The sequence below is a fragment of the Spermophilus citellus genome (assembly GCF_964194105.1).
Source record: "Spermophilus citellus genome assembly, chromosome: 9".
In the NCBI taxonomy this organism is placed as follows: Eukaryota; Metazoa; Chordata; class Mammalia; order Rodentia; family Sciuridae; genus Spermophilus; species Spermophilus citellus.
In genome coordinates, this window is record NC_138191.1 from 86,774,431 (window position 1) to 86,796,803 (window position 22,373).

General features: G+C 41.6%; 1 protein-coding gene across 1 annotated transcript in view; it reads right to left on the reverse strand.

Annotated features, from left to right (window-relative positions):
• Positions 1-19,425, reverse strand: part of CACHD1 (cache domain containing 1) — a 219,803-nt gene extending 200,378 nt beyond the window's left edge. The window contains exon 1 of the mRNA XM_081307496.1: positions 18,459-19,425. Within this exon, the coding sequence (XP_081163622.1) occupies positions 18,459-18,710 (252 nt within the window). The 5' untranslated portion in view covers positions 18,711-19,425. The remainder of the gene's footprint in view (positions 1-18,458) is intronic.
• Positions 19,426-22,373: the final 2,948 nt, after the last annotated feature.

The window sequence follows — 22,373 nt, forward strand, 5'->3', positions numbered from 1 at the left end:
GATTATGCAGCAGTCCAATGTGGGTGGAATTGATCCAAATCTAAGATCTCTGGTTCCAGGATTGTACTGTGGTTTAAACACATGGAACCCCATCCTCCTGTATTCATTAAGGTGCAATCAGGGTGAATGGAGGTGTTCTTCAATGAGTAGGGAGACAGGCACCCTCCTCTGAAGAATGTGATCTGTCCCAAAGAGGACTGGGATTGCTGCACTTATGTTATTGTAAGCAAAGCCAATAGTTAGAGGGTGATAAAACCAAGAGAGTGAGAAGAAAGCCATGGAGCCAGCCAGAGGCCTGTTTCTAAAGCAAAAGTCAACCCCACCACTTTTGGGCCTGAAACCCTCGAATGGCTTCCCATTTCTGCCAGAATAAAATCTTGTCTCCACAGTGATCCTATTCTCTCTTGTCTTCCTTCATTGACATCCTCCCTCAACACCTTCGTTCAGCCCCTCAAACACTACCCCGTTCCCTCCACAGGGTCCTCTGTGCAGTCCTCTTTCCTTAGCTCCAGCCTCAGTTCACCCACCCATCAGCTCCCCCAAGAGCCTCTGGTGAACAACACATGAATCTACGCCTGATCCTTCACTGGAGTCAGGGGCTGACATTATCTCTATTGAATTTTTGCATGTTTAAATATCTAAAGGCAGGGAGGGACTCTGTTCAGTGAACTGGTACAAGAGCCAAGCAACAGTTCTAACAGGTTGGCTGGCTGACTCCGTGTAAGAATCTACATCTATTTTTGATAAAGACTACACGAACTGCACTGGAGCAGTAAAAAACCAACAGTTAACCCAAAATTGGAAATAATTCTTTATTTTTATTTGAAAATGAGAGCTGCAAAATCTTCAACTCTCTTATCAAGGTTTTAATATATCTTGGATTATACCTTATTCTTGCTAACACTGGATGTCATTGTTATTTAAATAATGAATCAAAATTTCCTGTGAGAATGTCATTTGAAAAAATCAATTTACAATGGAAGGATTTAGCATTCACAGGGAAATATTTACATCTAAATACGTATACACATATACACATATATACATATACACTCAAAACACAATAACAAAAGGGCACATTGGAACTTTTGGGAGTGATAGAAAAGTTATAAAACTGGATGGTGGTGGTCACTGTATAACTCTACAACTGTAAAGACCATCATTCAATTGTTTTTTTAATTAACAACAAAAACCCCATTTAAAATGCATTAATGTTGGGGAGTGGGGTAAGGAGGTAGGAAAGATGGTAGAATGAGACGACATCATTGCCCTAGGTACATTTATGATTGCAAGAATGGTGTGACTCTACTTCGTGTACAACCAGAGAAGTGAAAAATTCTGCTCCATATGTGTACAATGTATGGAAGGCTTTCTACTGTCATGTATAACTGATTAGAACTCATAAAAATTTTTTTAAAAAAAATCACTCTTCAAAAAAAAAGTATTAATGTTGCAACAGTTCACCAAAATAGAAAAAGAAAAAGAAGAAGAAGATATATTAATGACAAGAAGACTCTTGAAAAAAATGTTCAGCATCATTATTCATCTCATTAACAGTAAAAATGAGGTCTGGGGTTGTGGCTCAGTGGTAGAGCACTCCTCGCATGTATGAGGCACTGGGTTCGATCCTCAGTACCGCATAAAAATAAATAAATGAAATAAAGGTATTGTGCCCATCTACAAAATATTTTTAGAAAGTAAAATCAACTCTTATATTCCTCAGTTTATAAGACATTCCAAGCTCATCTGGTATCCACCCTGCTCCAGCCTTGGAACAGGCCATTTCTCCAAAAAGTCCTACGAATGGCATCTGGTTAAAAGGACCCTGCAGGACTAGAGATGCTTAAATGGCAGAAGAAGGAACAAGTTCTGTGCTCTCATCTTCCCTGACACTCAGTGCTATTATAACCAAAGACAAAGATACTGGGAAGGAGAAAGGGGTTGCATTTATTTTATTTTTTTGATAAAGACTACACAAAACTGCACTGGAGCAGTAAACAACCAACAGTTACTTGCTAGATAAAGGCAAGCACTGCTACTGGCAATGGCAGAGTGGCTGAAGTCACACTAAAGTACAAGAAACTACTTTGATAAATCCAAGTGTTATGAATGCAGTGAAAATGGACACTTAAGTTACACCTGTCTTGAAAGTAAGCTCGGAGAATGTGAGCCTCCAAAGAAGGAAGAGGGGGAGACAAAATCTGAACCAGAAGAACAAAGGAAGGAGAAGAGAAAGTAGAAGAAAGTGAAGATGAAGGGGAAGGGAAGTTTCTGCTTCTGACAGTCCCAGCCAGGCCATAGCATTCCAGGTGGCGAAAATTGAAGAACAAAGCTAAAGGACATGCATTGAAGGGGTCCCTCAACATCAGATGATTCAAGATGCCCAAGGATAAAGAAAAGCACATATTTTCAATGATTCGGAAGAACTTAGTGATTAAAATTGTATTTACTAAGCAAATAGAATTAAAACAAAAAACCTTGGAGCTAAGCAAAGCAGCACATGGCTATAATCCCAGTGGCTAGGGAGATTAAGGCAGGAGGATTGAGAGTTCAAAGCCAACCTCAGCAACTTAGTGAGGCCCTAAGCAACTTATGTTATAAGGTGTATTTGAAACATAAGTGAATTTCATGTTTTGACTTAGGTCTGATCCCCAAAATATCTTATCATTTATGTGCAAATATTCCAAAATCCAAAATGCTTTTGTTGCATTCTTAATAAGAAATATCCAACCATACTAAAAATCAAAATTGTTAGTAATAGTTAATCTTGAAAAAAACTAATCTGAATAAAAATAAGAAAAAACTATCATAGTAATATTATTGCTATAAAAAAAGGTAGCTATTAACGTGATATTTTTTAAATTACAATGAGATACCACTTCATCCATGTTATAATGGTTAACATGGAAATGACTGCCTCTACCAAGTTTTGGTAAGACTATGCAGCAACTAGGATTCTGATGGTGCTAAGGGGAAAGCAAAGTGACACAAAACCTTTTAGAAAATAGACTAGCAGTTTCTTATAAAGTATAACATACACTTAACATAGGGCACAGCAATTCTACCCTAGAGACATAGAAATTTATATTCACACAAAAAAAAATTGTAAGTAGATGTTTAATAGTGGATTGATAACAGAAAACCCAAATGTTCCTCAGTTGGTAAATGGATAACTGTGGTTATCCATTTACAGTGGAATAGTACTCAGCAATAAAAAAGAATGAACTATTGATACACACAACATGGATAAACCTCAAATGCACTGTACTAACAGAAAGAAGCTAAGACTCAAGATGTATACCATAATGCTTCTATTTAAATGGCCTTCTGGAAAAGGATGAGAGAATATACATGTGGTTTTTAAAGATTCCAGATCGGGAATGACTGGTTACAAAGGGGGCACCAGACCATTTTGAGGGTCAAGGATACTCTTGTGGTTCTTATCTGTGTGGTGGTTATATGACTGTATTTTTTTAAATTCACAGAACTGTGCAACAAGGATATATTTTCATATACACTATCAAGAAAATTAGAAAAACAAATCTGGGACCAGTGAATGCCTTTAATTCCAGCTACTTGGGGGGCTGAGGCAGGAGGTCACCAGCATGGGCAACCTAGTAAGACCTGTCTCCAGATAAAATTTGTAAAATGGCCTGGATTTGTAGCTCAGGGGTAAAGCACCCTGGGTTCTATCCCCAGGATTGCAAAACAAAACAATGACCACAGCAACAACAAAAACATAAAATCACCATAGAAACAACTTCACTTTTGGATATAAACCAGAGACTCCAACAGATATTTGTATAGCCACATTCACAGTAATGTTATTCATAATATTATTGCCCAAAGGTTGAAGGAACTCCAGTGCCATCAATGAACAAATGAACAAAGAAAATGCAGTATTCACATACAATGAAATATTTTTCAGCCTTGGAAAGGGAATTCTCACACGTTCACAGTATAGATGAACCTTGAAGACACTACTCGAAGTGAAATGACCACTTACAGAAGGACAATTACTGTATTATTCCACTTACATGAGGCACCTAGGATAGTCAAATCCCTTTATGGAAAAAGGTAGAGCTGTGGTTACCAGGGGCAGGAGTGGGTGGGAAATGAAGAGGTGTTGTTTAATAGGTACAGTTTAAGTTTGGGGAGATAAGAAAGTTCTGGAGACAGATGGTGGTGAAGGTAGCACAATAATGTAAATGTACTTGCTGGCACAGAATTTTATACTTAAAGTAGTTACAATTGAAATTTTTGTTATGTGTATTTTGCCACCATTATAAAAATAAAATTAAAAATGAATATTTGATGCACTTCACAAGGACTTTGTTCTGAACTTTCAAAGCCATATTAAAAGGAATCATTGCTTTCTTCTGTAAGAAAAGAGTACATTTTATTATATACGAATCTAAAAATAAATAAAGGTAATATACTGGGAGAGAGGAACACCTGAATCCTTAGTGCAGGACTTCATTACCATGTGCAGAATTGGTCCTAGACATTTACTTCATCAAGACTTAACATGGGGGAGCTGGGGTTGTAGCTCAGTGGTAAGCACTTGCCTAGTACGTGTGAGGCACTGGGTTCAATCCTCAGCACCACATAAAAATAAATAAATAAAAAGTATGTGTCCATCTACAACTAAAATATTTTTTTTAAAAAAAAGAGTTAACATGGGAAACGTGAATGTTTTTTAAAAGTATGTTAAGAACAATTCAGCTACTTTTATATTCTTCTCCACTTTACATTTTAACAAAACTAGAGAGGTTGGTTTGTTTCAATTGGAAAAGAAACAGGGCCTGCCACAGATTCCCTACCTTCTAGAACTCTCTAGACCCAAAGGGAGAACTCTATTTGTGCTGATGGGGAAGAAGAATCCAAGTTCTCACTTAATGATACCCTTCTGTTGATGTGCTGTCACCAAGTGGCTTTCTTTCAGTTCTTGTGTACCCCAAGGTCCTGGCCATTCAACTCCAGGAGGCTCTTCCCCTATTGGAATGCTAACTGCCAGTCCCTCCTCAGTGGCTCCTCCTCCCTGTCACTTCTTCAGATTCCTTCCTACACCACCCAGCTAGTTGTGGCCCTGACCCACCCACCTCCAGTAAGCACTATTCTACAGGAACACAGCAGTGAACACAAGGCTCACTGTGACAGGTTGGGAGAGCAATAATCACAAGAACTGGGTGAGGAGGCAGAAGGAGGGAAAGCAAGAGAGTGCTGTTTTGAAGAGAGAAAGCCTTCTTTCCCCTCCAGCCAAGGGATCTGCAATTTCAAAAACTCTGGGACAGGGCACACTTGGAGTGTTCAAAGAATAGTACTGTGGAATGGGGGAAGTAGGGGATGAAATCACAAAGGTAGCAGGGACCAGATCCCATCCCCCTTTGAAGGCCACTGGAATTTGAGGTTTTATTCAGAGGGTCAAATGGAAACCTTTAGAGAGTTTTAAGCACAGCAATGATATATATAATATAACTTATATTCATATTTTTTTGAGGTGCTGGAGATCAAACCTATGTCTTACACATTCTAGGCAAGTTTGAATACTGAGATATAACCTTAGCCCCCAACTTAAATTGTTAAATTATCCCTCCATAGTCTTTCTAAAAGTCCTATGTTTCACAACACTGCTAAAACTTTATAATTTATACTTATTTGTAATTGTTTGTTTAATGTATTTCCACTAGTGGTCTATATATTCCACAAGAGAAGGAATCGTCTCTCTCTCAAACTCAAGACCAAAGCATAGTATCTGGCCCATGGTATGTGCTCAATATTTGTTAAATTAACTTATAAATTCTAACCTCTATGATAGAGTAGATCCACATATATGTAATTTTCAATTTTTTAATTTTTTTTTAGTTGTAGATGGACACAATACCTTTATTTTGTTTATATAATTTAATTATTTATTTTATGTGGTGCTGAGGATCGAACTCAGTGCCTCACATGTGCAAGGTAAGCACTCTCCCACTGAGCCACAACCCCAGCCCACATATATACAATTTTAAAGTACCTTCACATTTTAAAAAATTATTTTTTACGTTTCTAAATGTAGCCCATTTTCTCTACCACAAATAAATTAGACATCAGGTCCAAAATAACTACTTGGAATCCTAGTGTTAGATACTGCTCTAGGTACTTTTATTTATCTAAAACATTTTAAATCTTTAGTAGCAAGTAAAGGGTCATAGACATTTCACAATAAGTGTGGAGGAAGTAATGAAATTAACACATTAAATGGTAGCCCAAGGTAATTTGCTAAATAGTAGCAAAAGGTAACTTACAAAGTTACAAAGTCTTTTTTTGCTACAATAACTTACAAAGTTACAAAGTCCTTCTTTTTTTGCTACAATAACTTACAAAGTTACAAAGTCTACCATTTAAAAATGGCTGGGCAGTTCCTGTGGTCCCGACTTTGAGTACTCCCAGTATGTCACAGACAGTGCTAACCACACCGAGGCTATACAGACAAATGTCTGGGCTCTTTCCTGTAAGAGCTCAGACTCTGACAACTCTTCATCTGTATGTGCTTTCATTTTTGTAACTCTTGCCCATCTTTATCATCTGAATGTACATGCATGCAAATAAAAAATAAATTTCCAAGTCTCTTTTCTGGTAAATTGACACTATATCCAGAGATCTCAAATTTAAAACATCCATAACAATCACAATCAGCACACAGTATGGTCCTTCCCAAGTCTACTAAAAGTGCAATTCCCCCTTCCACAGAAGCATCAGTGAAGTCAATTCTGGATCAAATAGCCAATATTGCCAAACCAAAAACCTGTTTTCCAGGTTTTCCTCCAAACCCACCAAGGATAGCAACAACTCTGTGACTAATAGTTTCCCAGTAAGGGGACAGAACAAACAGCAAAAGGCATACAACTGGCTCTCTTCTATAATGGCCAAGGACATCTCATTCAGAGAAGACATGGCACCTAACCCCATAACTACCCCATCTCTGGGCCACTGGAGGGGGCATTGGCTTTAGAGACACTAATAAAGTGACTGGGATTAAGACAAAGGTGGCCACACAGAGACCAACCCAAGCAGACACGAAGGTCTCATGAAGCTTTATGAGTTAGCAAATGATTGAGGATGGACTAGAATTCCAATAGGAAAGATACCTCTAATTTCTCAGAGATGAGTTGATTATCACAGAAGAGGTTTCGTTTTTTTTTTTTTAATATGGTCCACTAACATGGACCCCCCAAAAAAATCCTCAAACCACTTATAAATACTTTACATTTGTATCAGAGAAGTGATACACTTCCAACTGTTTTTTTTTTTTTTTCATGGTTATATACAGCATAGTAATTGCCAAGTCTTTATGGCTTCTCTGTGATTTTTTTCCTCTATAGAATCCTCATTTTCTTTTCAATAACGTGGAAATATGATGACTCTTTTAAGCTGATTATTTTTATAAATGAAGTTGGGGTAGACTCATGAATTGGGGTATTCATGGATCATTAATTTCTGGCCATCCCTCTTTTGAATGAAGATTTTTAAAGAAAGAAAGCAAGCAAAGTTGGCCATCATATATGAGACTCAGTTTGTGTTGTTCCCTTAACTTAAGCCTTATCAGCTCTGCCACAGCTGAAGTGATTCCAAATTGCTTTATGACACACTTGGATTTTCTCCTGCTAATAATTCCTTCTTCCTGCCCATGACTGGCAGGCTTCCTCCACACTGCAGTAATTCGGGACAGCTAATTATCTACCGATCCACCTTGTTATTCCGCACTTGGCAACTTTTATCTGCACAGGACAGCTGCACTCCCTGAGTTTGAAGTAAAATGTCAGTCTCTGCTAATGCAACAAGACTTACATCACTAATGATGTCTCCACACTTTGAAGCAACAACTCAAAGCCTAATTAAAAATTCAGATTAGTTCTCACTGACTTGCCCGATTTTACTGCCCTTCCACCAGGACCTCGAAGTATTTTTAAAAATACTCCACGCCAAAAAAAAAAAAAAAAATTCAAGGAGAATCAAGCAAAAAAAGTATGCTGTCTTGGACTTTGTTACAGTTGGAAGAGAACCAAGACATTATTGTGCACAAGATAAGAATTTACTCCACTGACTGCTTCGCTGCAATTGCAATAAAGCATAATATTTCCAAGGAAATATGGACCATAAGCTATTTTTCAGCTGATCCACTCTCAGATTTAGTTGTTGGAACTTTTCAAACAGTAATTAACTCAGTTGACTATGTGACTATTAAGTAGAGGAAAAGTATCTTTGAACTCAGAAAAAAGAGGCAAGATAAAAAGATACTCAAATCACACTTATTTTGTTTTATTGTTAAATCAAATAAACAATTCCTCCAAAGTAATAATATTATTGCAAGGAGGGAGGGAGGGAGGGAGGGAGGGAGAGAGAGAGAGAGAGAGAGAGAGAGAGAGAGAGAGACTTCATACTCCTAATAACTAGGGAGAGAGCTGTTAAGTCATGAAATCCAATTTCAAAATAGAACTTGGCTGAAAATTACAGGTGGGATTTCTTTCTGTGGATTTTTACATAAACAAATACTAAACAACCAAAGTTGCTCCTCCCCCCAATTTTTTTCTTTTTCTTTTTTTTCTTTTTCTTTCTTTCTTTCTTTTTTTTTTAAGCTTTAAATGCTTTCCCTTTGTAATAAGAAAATTAGTTTGACAATACAGGTTCACAATAATAGTCATTGACCAATTAAACGTGTTCTTTTAAAGTATCTAACAACATTCTACAAGTCTCAGAAGCTTGAACTTTCTTTAGTGGCTCACTGACTTTTAGGTATTTAAGTAAAGACTTAAAATTTAAAAAAAAATCTAATCTGGTCAGCTGTCAGATTAAATTATCAGCTTGAAATTCTCAACCATAAAATAACTAAGCATACTTTCTTTTCAAAAGAAGAATGTGGGAACTGAGAGGACAGCTCATTGGTACAGCACTTGCCTAGCATGCAGGAGGCCCCAGGTTCCATTCCCAGTACCACACACACGCACAAATAAGAATGTATACTATGAAGTCAGGTTCCCTTTCCCAACCTAAGGAAATGGAAAAAGAGGTTCCCTCCGTTTAATATCATGAAAAGACTCAATAAAACAAAAGTCCTAAGATCACACCTTGAGTCCAAACCCACCACTTAACTACTGGACTGGTATAATCTCCAGAGAGGTACTTTCACTGGGTCTCAGCTTCCATACAATGGGTCAACTGTAAAATGAGGGTGGTCCCTCCCAGATTTCATAGCACCTAGTGATCTGACAATTCAGGGAGAAAAGACTTGTCAAGAGCAGGGCTGCTGAGCTTAGATTGGCACAAAGCCTGGGGATCCATCTCAGCAGGTGGGCGGTCAGACAGCCTATCTTTGGGCCTCCTTCTTGAACTCGACTCAGGGACATAGAACCCAGAAAAGTAACAGGTTCTAACAACTGATGATTACTAACAATATTTGCATCTTAAATCATTTCTGCTGTGTTTCCTGGGTTCTAAGCTTTTTCCTGATTCTTGTTTCCTTTCCCCAAGCATAACATTTCTAAATACAAAGAGCTGAAGCCCAAGAAGCAAATAGTTCTCAACTACCTGGTAAGCCTCTGCCAGCCATGTGAAACATGGTTCTCACCATATTGAATAGGTGAGAATCTACTTAACAAGGTGGCATACAAAGGGAGAGAAATGGTGTACTAGCCACATCCTGGAGGCCTCATCTAGACTGCCCAAAGACCTACCACAGATGGTTAAATTGAACAGAGCAGTAGGTTTCTTTCCTGTTCAAGCCAGTGGGAACTGGGTGTTCTGAAACCTGCCATAAAGCAAGTCTTGACTGGTATGAAGATTCTAGGGACCCCACAGGTTGACCTCTCTCTACTTCTCCACCCTCTTCTCATGCTTCCTACCCTCAGTTCTCTAAACGCCAAACCTTAATGCCATCTTTCCATTCCTCAAAGGTGCTACACTTTCCCTCCACAAGGAGACTTCTGGGAACTCCATTCTGACCAACCAATTTCTATCCATTCCACTTTCCAGGAAAGCTTTCTCGAATTCCTCCTCGTCCCAGGTAAGTTAACATCCCTGACATACTTCTCCAAGCATCTGGAACCTCCTGTCTCATAATCATATTATGTCAGAAATTAACTGGTAGATATCACAGGTCTAACATAGTACCTGGCACAAAATAAACTTAGAGGAAATATTTGAAGTAATTATAATGACAAGGAGCTCATCTCTCAAGGCAATTCATTTTAGAGCTGTTCATCACAAAGTTCTCCTTTATATTATATAGAAATGTGTTTCCCCATGGCCTGTGCCTAAGCAACAGCTTTACTTTCCAGAACCCACTGAGTAATTCTAACCCAAACACTGAAAACTGGTGGCCTCTGCCCTCATCCAGCATGCAGACATGTTTGGTTTGGCCCCAATAGTATTGTAGGGTCCCCCCTCCTCAATCTGAATTACTTGCCAATAGTTTAAGAATCAAGAGATTTCATATAAAAACCTGATATTCTGCTTCTCTTGAAAAACAAAGAGATATAATAACACTGGCCCCAGACTGCCACCAGGCTGAGTAGTACCTGCCCTCTTGCTGCCCTGGCTTGTACCCTCTGGCTGATAATATTTAACACCTCTCTCTTCTGACCTATACCTGCTTCATTCATTTTGTCTAACTGACCTCTGTGTGCATTAGTTTTAGCAAACTTGGAAATACTCTGTCTCCCATAGTTTGGCATTTCTCTGTATATTCTGTTTTGAACCAGTCAAGTTGGTTCAGCCTCCCTGATGAGGCAGGAGCTCCCAAGTGAGGCACAGGATACCCCCTGTGACTCCTGCAGTCTTCTGGCCTGATTCTGCAGTGAGGACCCTTCCCCCACCCCAACACTGCCTGTGAACATCTGCTGACAGCCTGGTTAGAAGACAAACATTGAACAGGTCAGCTCTTCCTCTTCAGTCCTCCCCTGTCTTCCACTCATAGCTTATCTTGCCTTGTTCTTTCCTCACCTGCCTCTTCTGGAAGGGGATGGAACAGGAGCAAGTGAGGATGTGGGTCATGATGCATCAACATATACCCAGATTGCCAGACAGCCATAAGGAAACAAGGAACTACACAACCTTATGGGGAAACAGGCATGAAAATGACAGTCAGAAGGGCCCAGCAGGGAGAAACCCAGAGGAGCTTCAAGAGAATCTTGGCATCCCATCTGGAAGACTGGGGAAGTTGCTGAGTAAAGGTACTAGCTCTTCAAAAGCTGGAGATTCTCATAGCTCAGTGGTAGGCCCTGGGTTCATTTCCCAGCATACTCCTACCCCCCACCCCTAAAAAGGTACTAGCTATTTATAAAGGCCTAGAGGATACAGTGGTTTTGTTCAGGCCTAGCACCATAACAAATTTTAAGGATAACCTGGCAGGAGGATCATGAGTTCAAAGCCAGCCTCAGCAAAAGCAAGGCACTCAGCAACTCAGTGAGACTCTGTCTCTAAATAAGATACAAAATAGGGCTGGAGATGTGGCTCAGTGGTTGAGTGTCCCTGAGTTCAATCCTCAGTACCACCCCCCTCAAAAAAATTTAAGGATATATATATATATATATATAATCAATTGAAAATTCTATACACTAGTGAACCAAACACCATTTATAAAATGAAACATGAAAAATATAGAAATAAGAATGCAATTTTAAAATGACACAAATGAGCTGGGCATGTGGTACACATCTATAATCCCAGCTACACAGAAGGCTAAGGTAGGAGAATTGCAAATTTAAGGTCAATCTCAGCAGTTTACTGAGATTATCTCAAAATTAAAAAAATAAAAAGGTCTGGGGAGGCAGCTCAGTGACAAAGCACCCTGAGTTCAATCCTCAGTACAAAAAGAATTGAAATTTTGATATCTGAAACATGCTTCAAAACAATCTGGGGGAAGGGGAAAAGCAGGTGGAGGCAGAGGTAGAGAAAAAAATAAAACTAAGGTTGACCGCAAGCTAATAACTGCTTAAGATGGGTAAGAAACAGATGTACTGTCTTACATTATTTTCTTTACCTTTCCATATTTAAAAAAAAAAAGTTTGCAAAAAGTTTAAAAGTTAACAAATAACTATAAATAGCAGGTCTAATATTTTCTTCAGAAACCTCAAAGGATGGTTTGGCACCAGATATCTGAGGTTTTTGCACTGCTCTCTAGAAACACTGGGACAGGGGACTGACCACACTGAAATGTTAAGTTGTTAAAGATTAGATTTCTCTCAAACTCAGGAATATGTTTGCTGAACTCCATGTTCTGTGCACTAACACTAAACAGACTTCTCCCATATTTATATTTCTATTTACTGACTGCTCTCATGTTAGACCCTATGCTAGACATTGTTGTCTTTTAAGATATATTTCTCCTTTGCCAGGTACAGTGGGGCACACCTATTATCCCAGCTACTAAAGAGGTTCAGGCAGGAGGTTCACAAATTTAAGGCCAGACTAAGCAACTTAAAGAGACCCAATCACAAAAATAGAGAGCTCTTGGGTTTAACCCCCAGTTAAAAAAAAAAAAAAATCCCCCTTGAACTACATGAAGACACTGAAGTTCAGAGGGATTCAAAAATATGCCAGAAGTCACACAATGAATAACCAGCTGAGTCAAAATTCGTGTCCCTATTTTCCTTCATATTTTGAATTTCAATAAGTTCTTATGCCAGGTTCAAGAAGATCCAAAATAAATCTCAGTCCACTTAATACCCAAATTCCAGAGTTTTGAAAGGTTCCTGCCTACTCATCCACTTAAGCTCAAGGAATCACCTCTTCGAGTAGCAACCAAAAATAACACCAGCATGTTACAAAGTGTGAAACCATCTCCTTCCCCAAGACTTTCCAAGACTGAAGTACTATTGGCAGGGAAAATGTAATAAGCACAAGGAACCGAGCCAGCTAATGCAGGCAATAGTGAGAAGGAAGTCAAAGAAAGATTAAGCACAACAGGGACAGTCCATCATAAGTCATTCAACATATTTTCTACAGGGGGCTCATTTTTGCCAAGTTCAACTCAGAGTTATCTATTAATGGTTGGTTTCAGTTTTCTCCTGCTCCAAATATTCAATTTCAGAAGAAAGCAATATGTCAGCTTTCCCACTAAGAGTGATACTGTACACAGGCAGAGAATCATAGAATTATTTACAGATATAGGTGATTTTTAATCCCCTGAAATATTCTATATTGCTTAGCCACATTCAATTCATTCAAAACCACACCATTCCTGATATGGTATACATGAGACCAGGGACAATGTGCACCTTACTTAAACATGACAACAATTCAGCTTCCAGTTGTACTGGAGTCACCAAGACATTTATGTCTAATAACCATAGAAATGCCAGGTAAATGCCCAGAGAAATATGGGAAGAATCAAAGCCACTCTCCTGTTGAGTTCAAGATATACCAACTATCTTGTCCAGTGCCACCAAACAGAATTAGAAATGTCTGATGACTGCTGATGTGGTTACCCTTCACATCTAAAGTTGCAGCCACTGCTTTCTGAACTACCCTTTGCATGTGCACATTTTACTGAAAAGGCCAAGGGCAAAGTCACTGACTTCCTTGACCTCCAGAAGGGCTTAAGCAAGGTTTCTCTGTGGTCATCCTGTTCCTTCTCTCCCACTGCACTAACCTGCTTCTGTCTACTGCCTCTATGCCCCTTGCTATCCCCCTGTATAATAATGCCTCTTGTATCTATTTCTCATTATTAGTTGAAAGATGAAGGATATGTACCAGATCTTGGTTACCTTTTAACACTAGCACAGTCTAATTCAAGATCTCTCAGAGTAGAACTCCCCCAAAAGTTTATTGGACATATGCAGAAGCAAACATTGAGTTTCTGTATTGTTGTATTGCTGTTTTACTGCATACATTGGGGACTTGCTTTTTCACATTCAGTTGGAGTCACTATTTACAACATTGCTTTCTATTTTCAATAGACATGTCTGCCCAGCTGATCCCTTAGTTCCTGAAGTCACTCTGTGTCCTGGCTGCTGCTCTTTCTTCAACTTGAGATGAAGCTCCAGTTCGTGCTTCTCCTCCCCCTTCCCTTCCCAGGCCCCATACAGCAGCTGTCTGTCTGATCAACCTGCTGGTGTGTTTGCCAAATTCATACTGAGTGTGCCCAGCCCAGCAGAGTGTGTTAGAGCCCTCACCAAGGCGGGCACACTGGCCTTCTACCAGGCTCTTGCTGTTAGGAAGCCTGTATTGTCATATAATGTTAAATGAGCCCTATAAGTGCCTGGTGAAATGACTCCCAAGGCATATATGCCTTCTAACAAGCAGGCATTGTTGCTTGACTGTTTTACCTGTGCAATCTTACCCCCTCTTCTAGAAGCCAAACTCCTAAACGTCTGTGCTGTAACACTTCCTTGCAAACCCCCTGAACACCTAGCATAGAGCTCAGTAAGCTTTCAATGATTATTTCTCCATTTAAGAGCAACCACATCCATCAACATTTCTCAGCCTCAGCTTAACATAACAGATGACTTCGCGTGTTCTACTTCCATTAAATCCACAAAGCAAATCTCTAGGAAGAGTTGCCATTCCCAATTTTACAAATGAAATCACCCTACTTGCAAATGGCAACAGTGGAACACAGGCCTCCAGATACTTAATGTAGGGTTTCTTTCTACTGAATGGAGATGCTGCTTGATAAAAACTTCTTGCAGGAATGAATAGGCAGAAACAAGTCACCCTGGACACAGTTTGTGCTCCCCAGACTACAGTGTTGATGGCTTCACTCCTTGGGACCCCTGAGGAGATGATGATTAGGTTTTTGACTTTTACCCATGATGTATGGATGTGTGCTGCCTGGGGGTAGCATTCAGTGGCAGCTTTCCCAGGGCACTGGCAAAATTGTTTGATGCAAATTGTCTGAAGATTTTTTTTTTAATTTTGCCCATTATTAAAAAGGAATAAAAAACAAAACAAAAGACATGAGTAGGTAGCCTTTATTAGAAAACTTTTCCAAGAAAATTTTAAGATAGACCTCTTTTCAAACTGTCTTCTCTATCAGCAAGCATAAAAACCATATCATGGGAAAGTATGGTGCTAAAGACATCCTCATTTTTGCTTTTGTAGAATTACTACTCACAACCTCCTCTGAGCAGTATGTGCTACCATTTTAACTGCTACAGAACAACAAGCCTGGCTTGAGTGCTACTTTGCAATTTCTCAAAATTAAAAATTGTCTTTGGAAGCTGGGTATCATGGCCTATGGCACTAATCCCAGCTACTCAAGGAGGCTGAAGCAGGAAGATCACAAGTTTGAGGGGCCAACTTGGGCAACTTAGTGAGATCCTGTTTCAAAATTAAAAAAAAAAAATACAAAAGGCTGGGGATGTTCACTTGTTGGTAGAGCCAAACCAAAATAAATAAATAAATAAATAAATGTCTTTGGAGAATTTCTGCAGCACAGCTATTTAAAAGTCTGAAATTTTGCTTTTTACAAATAAACTGGCCTCAGAAATTTTCTCATAAAATGAGATGCTGGGCTAGGGCAGTAGCTCAGTAGGAGAGTACTTGCCTAGCACATGTGAGGCACTGGGTTAGACACTCAGCACCTCATAAAAATAAAATAAAATAAAGGTATTGTGTCCATCTACAACTAAAAACATATATTTAAATAAATAAACAGAATGATGTGCTGATCAGAAAGATCATACTGTGCTAAAATGTCAAGGTCAAATGAAGAACTGAAAAAGGCTCCCCACCCCTCCCCCCACTGCAAAGAGATGTAAGCTCCTGTCCCACTCATCTTTGTGTGGAAGTCTGCCCCAGCTCAGATGGGGCTATCTGCCTTGTAACCACTGATTAGCTCTGTATCTGCAAAAGCCAACATTCCAAAAGGGAGGGCTACATAATCTACACTTTAGGCAACTAACCCCACATTAATTTCAAATCTGCTGAACAAGGCCCAAAGGTTTACAGAGAAGAATGTGAGGTTCACAGTCTTTATCCTGAAAGCTAGAAATCCAAACGGCATTATAGTTCATTTTACAAGTTCTCCCCCTCCCAATGCTGGCAGTCTAACTAAATTAAAAAGAGAGGGGCTGGGGATGTGGCTCAAGCCACATGTGGCTCAAGGCCCGGGTTCGATCCTCAGCACCACATACCAACAAAGATGTTGTGTCCGCCGAGAACTAAAAAATAAATATTAAAAAAAAAAGAAACTTCCCCAATTCTCCCAGAGAAATGCAAGTGGCAGATCAATGTACAGCTCAAGAAGAGGAATTTAAATACAGTATGTGCATCTTCTTTCAAAAAAGGAAAGAAGCCACTTCACATTTTTCCAGACAAAACCCTGTCCACAGGAGGTCGGTTTCCACAATGAGGTTGCAAAGGTGTTTGAGAGAGGCCAGTTGGGAGGAGATAAAGGGCCATTTGGGCACAAACCCCCCATGGTTCAGAGGGTTTTTTTTTCCCCCTAAAGTGTCTCCTTTTCAACAGGGAAGCCTTTTAAAACTACATTTGCTTTGGATCCCTACCTGAATGACAATGTGTTGGGATCCGATTTCACCTTTTGTCAAGGACGGGGTGAGAAACAGTAAAACGGCTGTCAGAATCTTAGCAAAAGCAACTCTTTAACCTACAGAAGGAAGGGGGAAAACCCTAAGATCCCTTGAACAGCCCCAGTGATGGGATGAAGGAGGCAAATGCCACCTAATTCTAAAAGAAAAGTTGAAAACAGCAGTATATTAAATTTCTTTTGTTAAAAGAGGTGCCACTGTGTGAAAACACAATTCTGTTTGTGTTCTGAATTGAAACACTCACCAGTGGAAAGAAAACCCTAGTTTTCCCTCTCTTCCAAAAAAAAAAAAAAAAGTCACTTCACTCCTAAGAACTTAGAAAATGCACATGGAAAAAAAATTATAAATGAACCAGACCCAGAAAGATACGAATAGAAAGGGACAGTTTAATGGTGTCTCTTAAAAGTGTACCTATTATTATGTAAATGAAGAAAATCCGACTCTATTGCACTTCAGGGCCAGTTGTCTGCAAATAAATGTAAAATTTCCTTTCAAGCAAACCATCCACTCCCCAACCTCCCCTCACTCTTAAAAAAAAAAAAAAAAAAAAAAAAAAATCCAGTCATCATTGCTACAGTAGGGAAGGTCTGTAGAACTTGTTTTAGGAAAACTGCATCCTTTTGATAGAAGCCTAGGATGGGGGTAGGGGATATATATATATATATATATATATATATATATATGTGTGTGTGTGTGTGTGTGTGTGTGTGTGTGTGTGTGTAGATGTCAGAAACCTGAATCCCAAAATAATTCCAAATACCTAGCCCCTGGGAGCTGGAATAGTCACAGCAGGATGGAAATTAGAAACCTATTCCAAGAACACATTCCTGGAAACTTCCTCTTTCGAAGACCCCATTCACCACCATTATTGTTAGAATGTAGTGTATAAGAGAACGGTGTTATTGTAGTAAGAATGTTACAGCAAAGGTTTCAGACTCGGAATGTCATTTCAACCTTTCCTAATGGAGTGGGCCTTCTCGGCCAAGAAGATTAAAATAACGGCGAGATAGAATCTCCAGGTGGTTACTGTAGAGCAATTTTTACTACTCTGGGTTATTTTAGTAACATCATCAGGATTCCTTATTAGCCGCGGGCAATTTTTTTTCTGTAAGCCCCACTTCTGGGGAGGACTGCCACGGTAAACAATCTGGAGAAATGGGAATCCTATTCACTTTGCTCCCTTGTCCCCTTTTCCCCAAAGGCACACACAAAACAAAAATCAAAAAGCAGCAAAAGCGGAAAGCAACAAAAAGAGTCCCCCCACCCCCCCCCCCCCACACACACACACACACCAGGACCGGAGCCGGGAATCTATCAGGCCAGCCCCTCCCCCAAAGCATCCGGGAGGGGAAAGGGGACGCGGAGGCTGCTCCGTGGCAGCCCTCCTATGTGAGTGAGGGTGGCCCAGAGCAACGGGGTATAAGCTCTGGTACCTTCCCTTCCGGCGCCCAGGGGTGCGCCTTGGTCTGGAGGACATTACAAGGCTGTGAAAGGGGTGGGGTCCTCGAAAATCGCCCAAGCCAGGAGGGGCCTGGTGCCCCGGGATGGGGACACAAAGAAACAGGGGAGTTTGCAGGGGTGGCAGGGTGAAAACACGCCTGCTGAGGAAACGTGCACAAATCAGGGGAAAAGGTGCGAGGAAACCGGAGAATTCAGGCCGACAAAAATGATCTGGTGCTCAGAAGAGGGGAGCGGTGCAGGGGAAAGTGGGTTCCATGGAGAGGGCAGGGGATTCTGCAGAGGAGAAAGAGGGGTAGATGAGTGCATGCAAGAGGAGCTGGTTGTAGTCTGGGATCTGTGCAGAGGACAGAGGAGTCGGGCAGGACAGGGAGCTCTGTGCTTGCAAAAGGAGAGTCGGCCCTGGGCAAAGAGGAAAGGCAGAATACCTGGCAAGTTCCGGTGCACGAAGGGGCGGGGGTCACTTACCTGCATGGTGACGACCCCCAATTCTTCCGCCGCTAGCCTCCGCATCTGACTCGCCAGTACTTGAGCTTCGTCCAGGATGGAGAAGTCGGCGTTGGCCACAGCGCCCAGGAGCCAGCACGAAAGCAGGCAGAGCAGCCAGAGCGGCGGCCGGGTCGCCCCGGCCCCGGCCCCGGCCCAACCAGGCGAGCCCGGACAGCGGAGGGCCAGGGCTGCAGTCCCCACCGTCTCCTCTTCCTCCGGCTCTCGGGCCATGCTGCCTTGGGCCACTCCCCGCCGACCGGCTCCAGGCGCGGGGAAGCGGGAAGGAAGCAGCGGGAGGTGCGCCCAGGGCCCGCTTGGCGCACCCCACAAAACTTTCTTCCTCTTCTGCACTCTGGTCTCTGCGCCGCGGTAGCGGCGGCTCCCAAACTTAGGGGGCGCCCGGCTACAGCGCGGGAGCGCGGGCGGCCACCATCGCTAGGCTGCGGCGGCGGGCGGGAGAGGAAGCGGCCGCCCGAGCGCACTGAGGGCGCCGGGCACCCGCAGGGCTCCGCGGCGCGGTGGGCGACTCGGAAAAGCACCCAAGGCCGGGTGCGCGGGCGGCGGTGGGGCGACAGGAGCAGCCGCGAGCCGCGCCGCTTTCGCTTCCCGAGTCCTGGCGCAGAGAGGCTGCAGCCGCGGCGATAAGGGCGGGCGGTCGCACCCGGAGGAGGAGCGGCGACCGGCTGCGCTCTTGGGGCAGCCACAGAACGAGGAGGGAGAGGAGAGGCTTAAAAAACGCACACTGAAAGAAAGAGAAAGAGGTGGGGGAAAGGGAGGTGTCTGGTGCCACCACGCTGCGCTCTGGCTCCGTGCACTTCCCGGCTCCGCCGCTGCGGTGGCTGCGGTGATTTATGGAACGAGGGAGAGAGGCGGGGAAAGTCCCCCTGTCGCCCCTCCTCTCTTTTTCTGGATCCCGCCTCAGCACCGGCCCCTGAGACGCTGGGGGCCCCGAGGACAGCCTCTTCTCCGGTACCAACTTCCCGAGGGAAGGGGACCACTGGACCTTCTCGTGGCGGGACACAGAGACACCTCCTTGCCTGCGCTGTCACCACCTCCGCCCACGCGAGAGATTCGGAGTCCCACCCGTTCTAGGTTCCACCAGTCAAAAGTCCCTTTAAGTTCTAGGACGTTGGCTTTCGGCCTGGCAGAGATTTGGGAAGGCGGCAACTGCCATTGAACGTTCACTCCCTTTCTTCGAGGTTCCTAGTAACAATAGCTCGCCCTCGTGGAAGCAACCGACTTCTTTTTGTAACTAGCTACTGTGTGCCCCGCACTGTGCTCTGGAGTCTGTATACATTATCCTTTAATCCTCACGACCTCCCTAGAAGTACATATCTTTATCCCAAAATTTTAGGTAACAAAGATTAAGGCTTAAGAAGGTGGAATAAACTGCTGAAGGTCATGCAGGGTACAAAAGGCAGATCCAGAATATAAGCACAAGTCTTACTCCAAGGCTCTTGCTCTTAAACCCTACTGTTCTTTCTGTCTCTCTTGGAAAAAATGAACCATCTGATTCCATCAAGAACCAAAGCAAAACCAAAACTGAACCGGATCTCATCGTACACACACCTGTTCTCCCAAGCATGGGCAGGCAGGGTTAGCTTTCCTGTTTGCTCCTGACTCCTGGTTCAGGCTCTCTGAGAAATCACCTGTTGAAAGCACCTGATACAAGTAAAGTAAATGGCACTATGTGAGTGTTTGTGCAAAGCAGCTATTCTCCTCTCCATGGACTCTGAATTTAGAGTTAGTGAGTTCCTAGAAAACCAAGTCATGTCCAAAAAGATTGAAGAGCTTGCCTAGGGCTACCTACCAGAGATGGTCCCACGACTAGAACCTGGGATTTAATGCTCTCTTCACTTTACAGTGAAATCTTCTTCTTAATTTTTTGATCATATTATGGTAAAAACCACCTTCTCTTGTAAGCTTTTCCTGGTCCAGCTTACCTCTGATGTTTCTCTCTTCTGAATTCCTCAGTCAGTATTCTGAGTTATATTAGTATGTTTTCATTTTGTGACACTCTCAACCCTATATCCCCATGTAACAGGCACATCAGAATCTTACAGACCATCATTTAGTATCTGCAATGCTTGTTTTACTTAGTAGAACTGGAGTGAGCTTGTTAAGTGCAGGGCCAATCCCTTCACCTCCACCTGATCCAAAGTTGTCACAAATTTCTAAACTTTCCTGAAAGGCCTTCACAATGGCTTCTCTTCCATTGCTCCTCTTTGGAGTATTGGTATTTTTTGAGATTCTAATCTTTTATCATTTTTTCCCCACTCTATAGTTCTTTTTGAACCTTTACTATCCCCACCCCCCAACTGTGGTACTACTAGGGATTGAACTCAGGGCTTTGCACATGCTAAGCAAGCACTCTAAAGTTCTTTTGGAAATCTCTATTCCACACCCATGCTTTTGATTGTTACATCTCAGTTTCTGCATTAACTATACCACCCAGAGTTTTTGTGGAAAGGTTCATAAAGCCCTTAGCATAACATGTAGGACCCTCAATGGCACAAAAATCAGCTAAGAAAGCCAATGATGGGAGGGAAAGGGAGAGATGAGGAAAATTGCATGGAGATGAAGGGAGACCCTCATTGCTATACAAAATTACATATAAGAGGTTGGGAGGGGATTGGGAAAATAAACAAGGAGAGAAATGAATTACAGTAGAGGGGGTAGAGAGAGAAGAAGGGAGGGGAGGGGAGGGGGGATAGTAGGGGATAGGAAAGGTAGCAGAATACAACAATTACTAATAGGGCATTATGTAAAATTATGGATGTGTAACCGACGTGATTCTGCAATCTGCATTTGGGGTAAAATTGGGGGTTCATAACCCACTTCAATCTAATGTATGAAATATGATATGTCAAGAGCTTTGTAAAGTTGTGAACAACCAATAAAAAAAAAAAAAAAAGAAAGCCAATGAGAGGGAAGGGAGAGTGGAGTGTACAGGACCTGTGACCCATTACAGAGACTATCACCAAGACCAAACTAACTCTGTTTCAGAACATTCCCATTCCAAATCTAATCCACATGTTCAACTAATAGTAGAATCTTTCCCCATTTTTTCATGATGTATCAAAGGATCAATTGCTTGTTCTATATAAAGAGGACACTATTAACTGTGCAACTATTTGAGCAATGGAACAATGGAGGAAAAAAATGGTAAAAGAGTCACAACAAGAAGACCATAGGCCAACATGAAACTTCTCTAATGGCCTTACCTCCTCCCCAGAGTGCTCCTGTAGCCCTTGCTCATGACTGAGCTAGATAACAGTTCACTATCTGCTTCCTCTCCAAGTTCTAGTATTGAACATGAAGCCCTGCATTGTCCATCTGCAAATGTTTTCCCATCTTGTTGTTTCTCCAGGTGTGGTTTATCACCAACTGCAGCACAATTAACTCTCAGTTACTGTGTCTACTTTGGTCACTGGAACAGTCTCTAGCACAGTTTTACACTTGGAGTAAGAAACTCAAGAAATGATGAACCAAAAATTGGAAAAAATTTAGGAAAAGCTATGAATCACTAATACTGTGCAAAAAACAAAAAACAAAAAACAAAACAAAAAAAAAACTGCACTGATAGTTTTGTTCTTTGAATGCAACAAAGAATGAACCAAGAGTCCTCGTTAAACTGGCTGCTCTTCTACATGTAGGAGGTGGAAAGCTATTCAGTGACAGGCTACTTTCTCATAATGATTGACTGAAACATTCACCAAGAAAAATTCTGTGTCAAACTGTATTGAGGTACTCTTAATTAGATTTCCAAAAATATGGAATGGAGTCTCCAAGCCACCAGGTTTCTCCTTTGTATACTCTGGGGTGAAAAAAAAAGGCCCAAGTTAGCAATAAATGCTCAGTCCCATATTGCTGTCAAACCTCCCATACAAAACA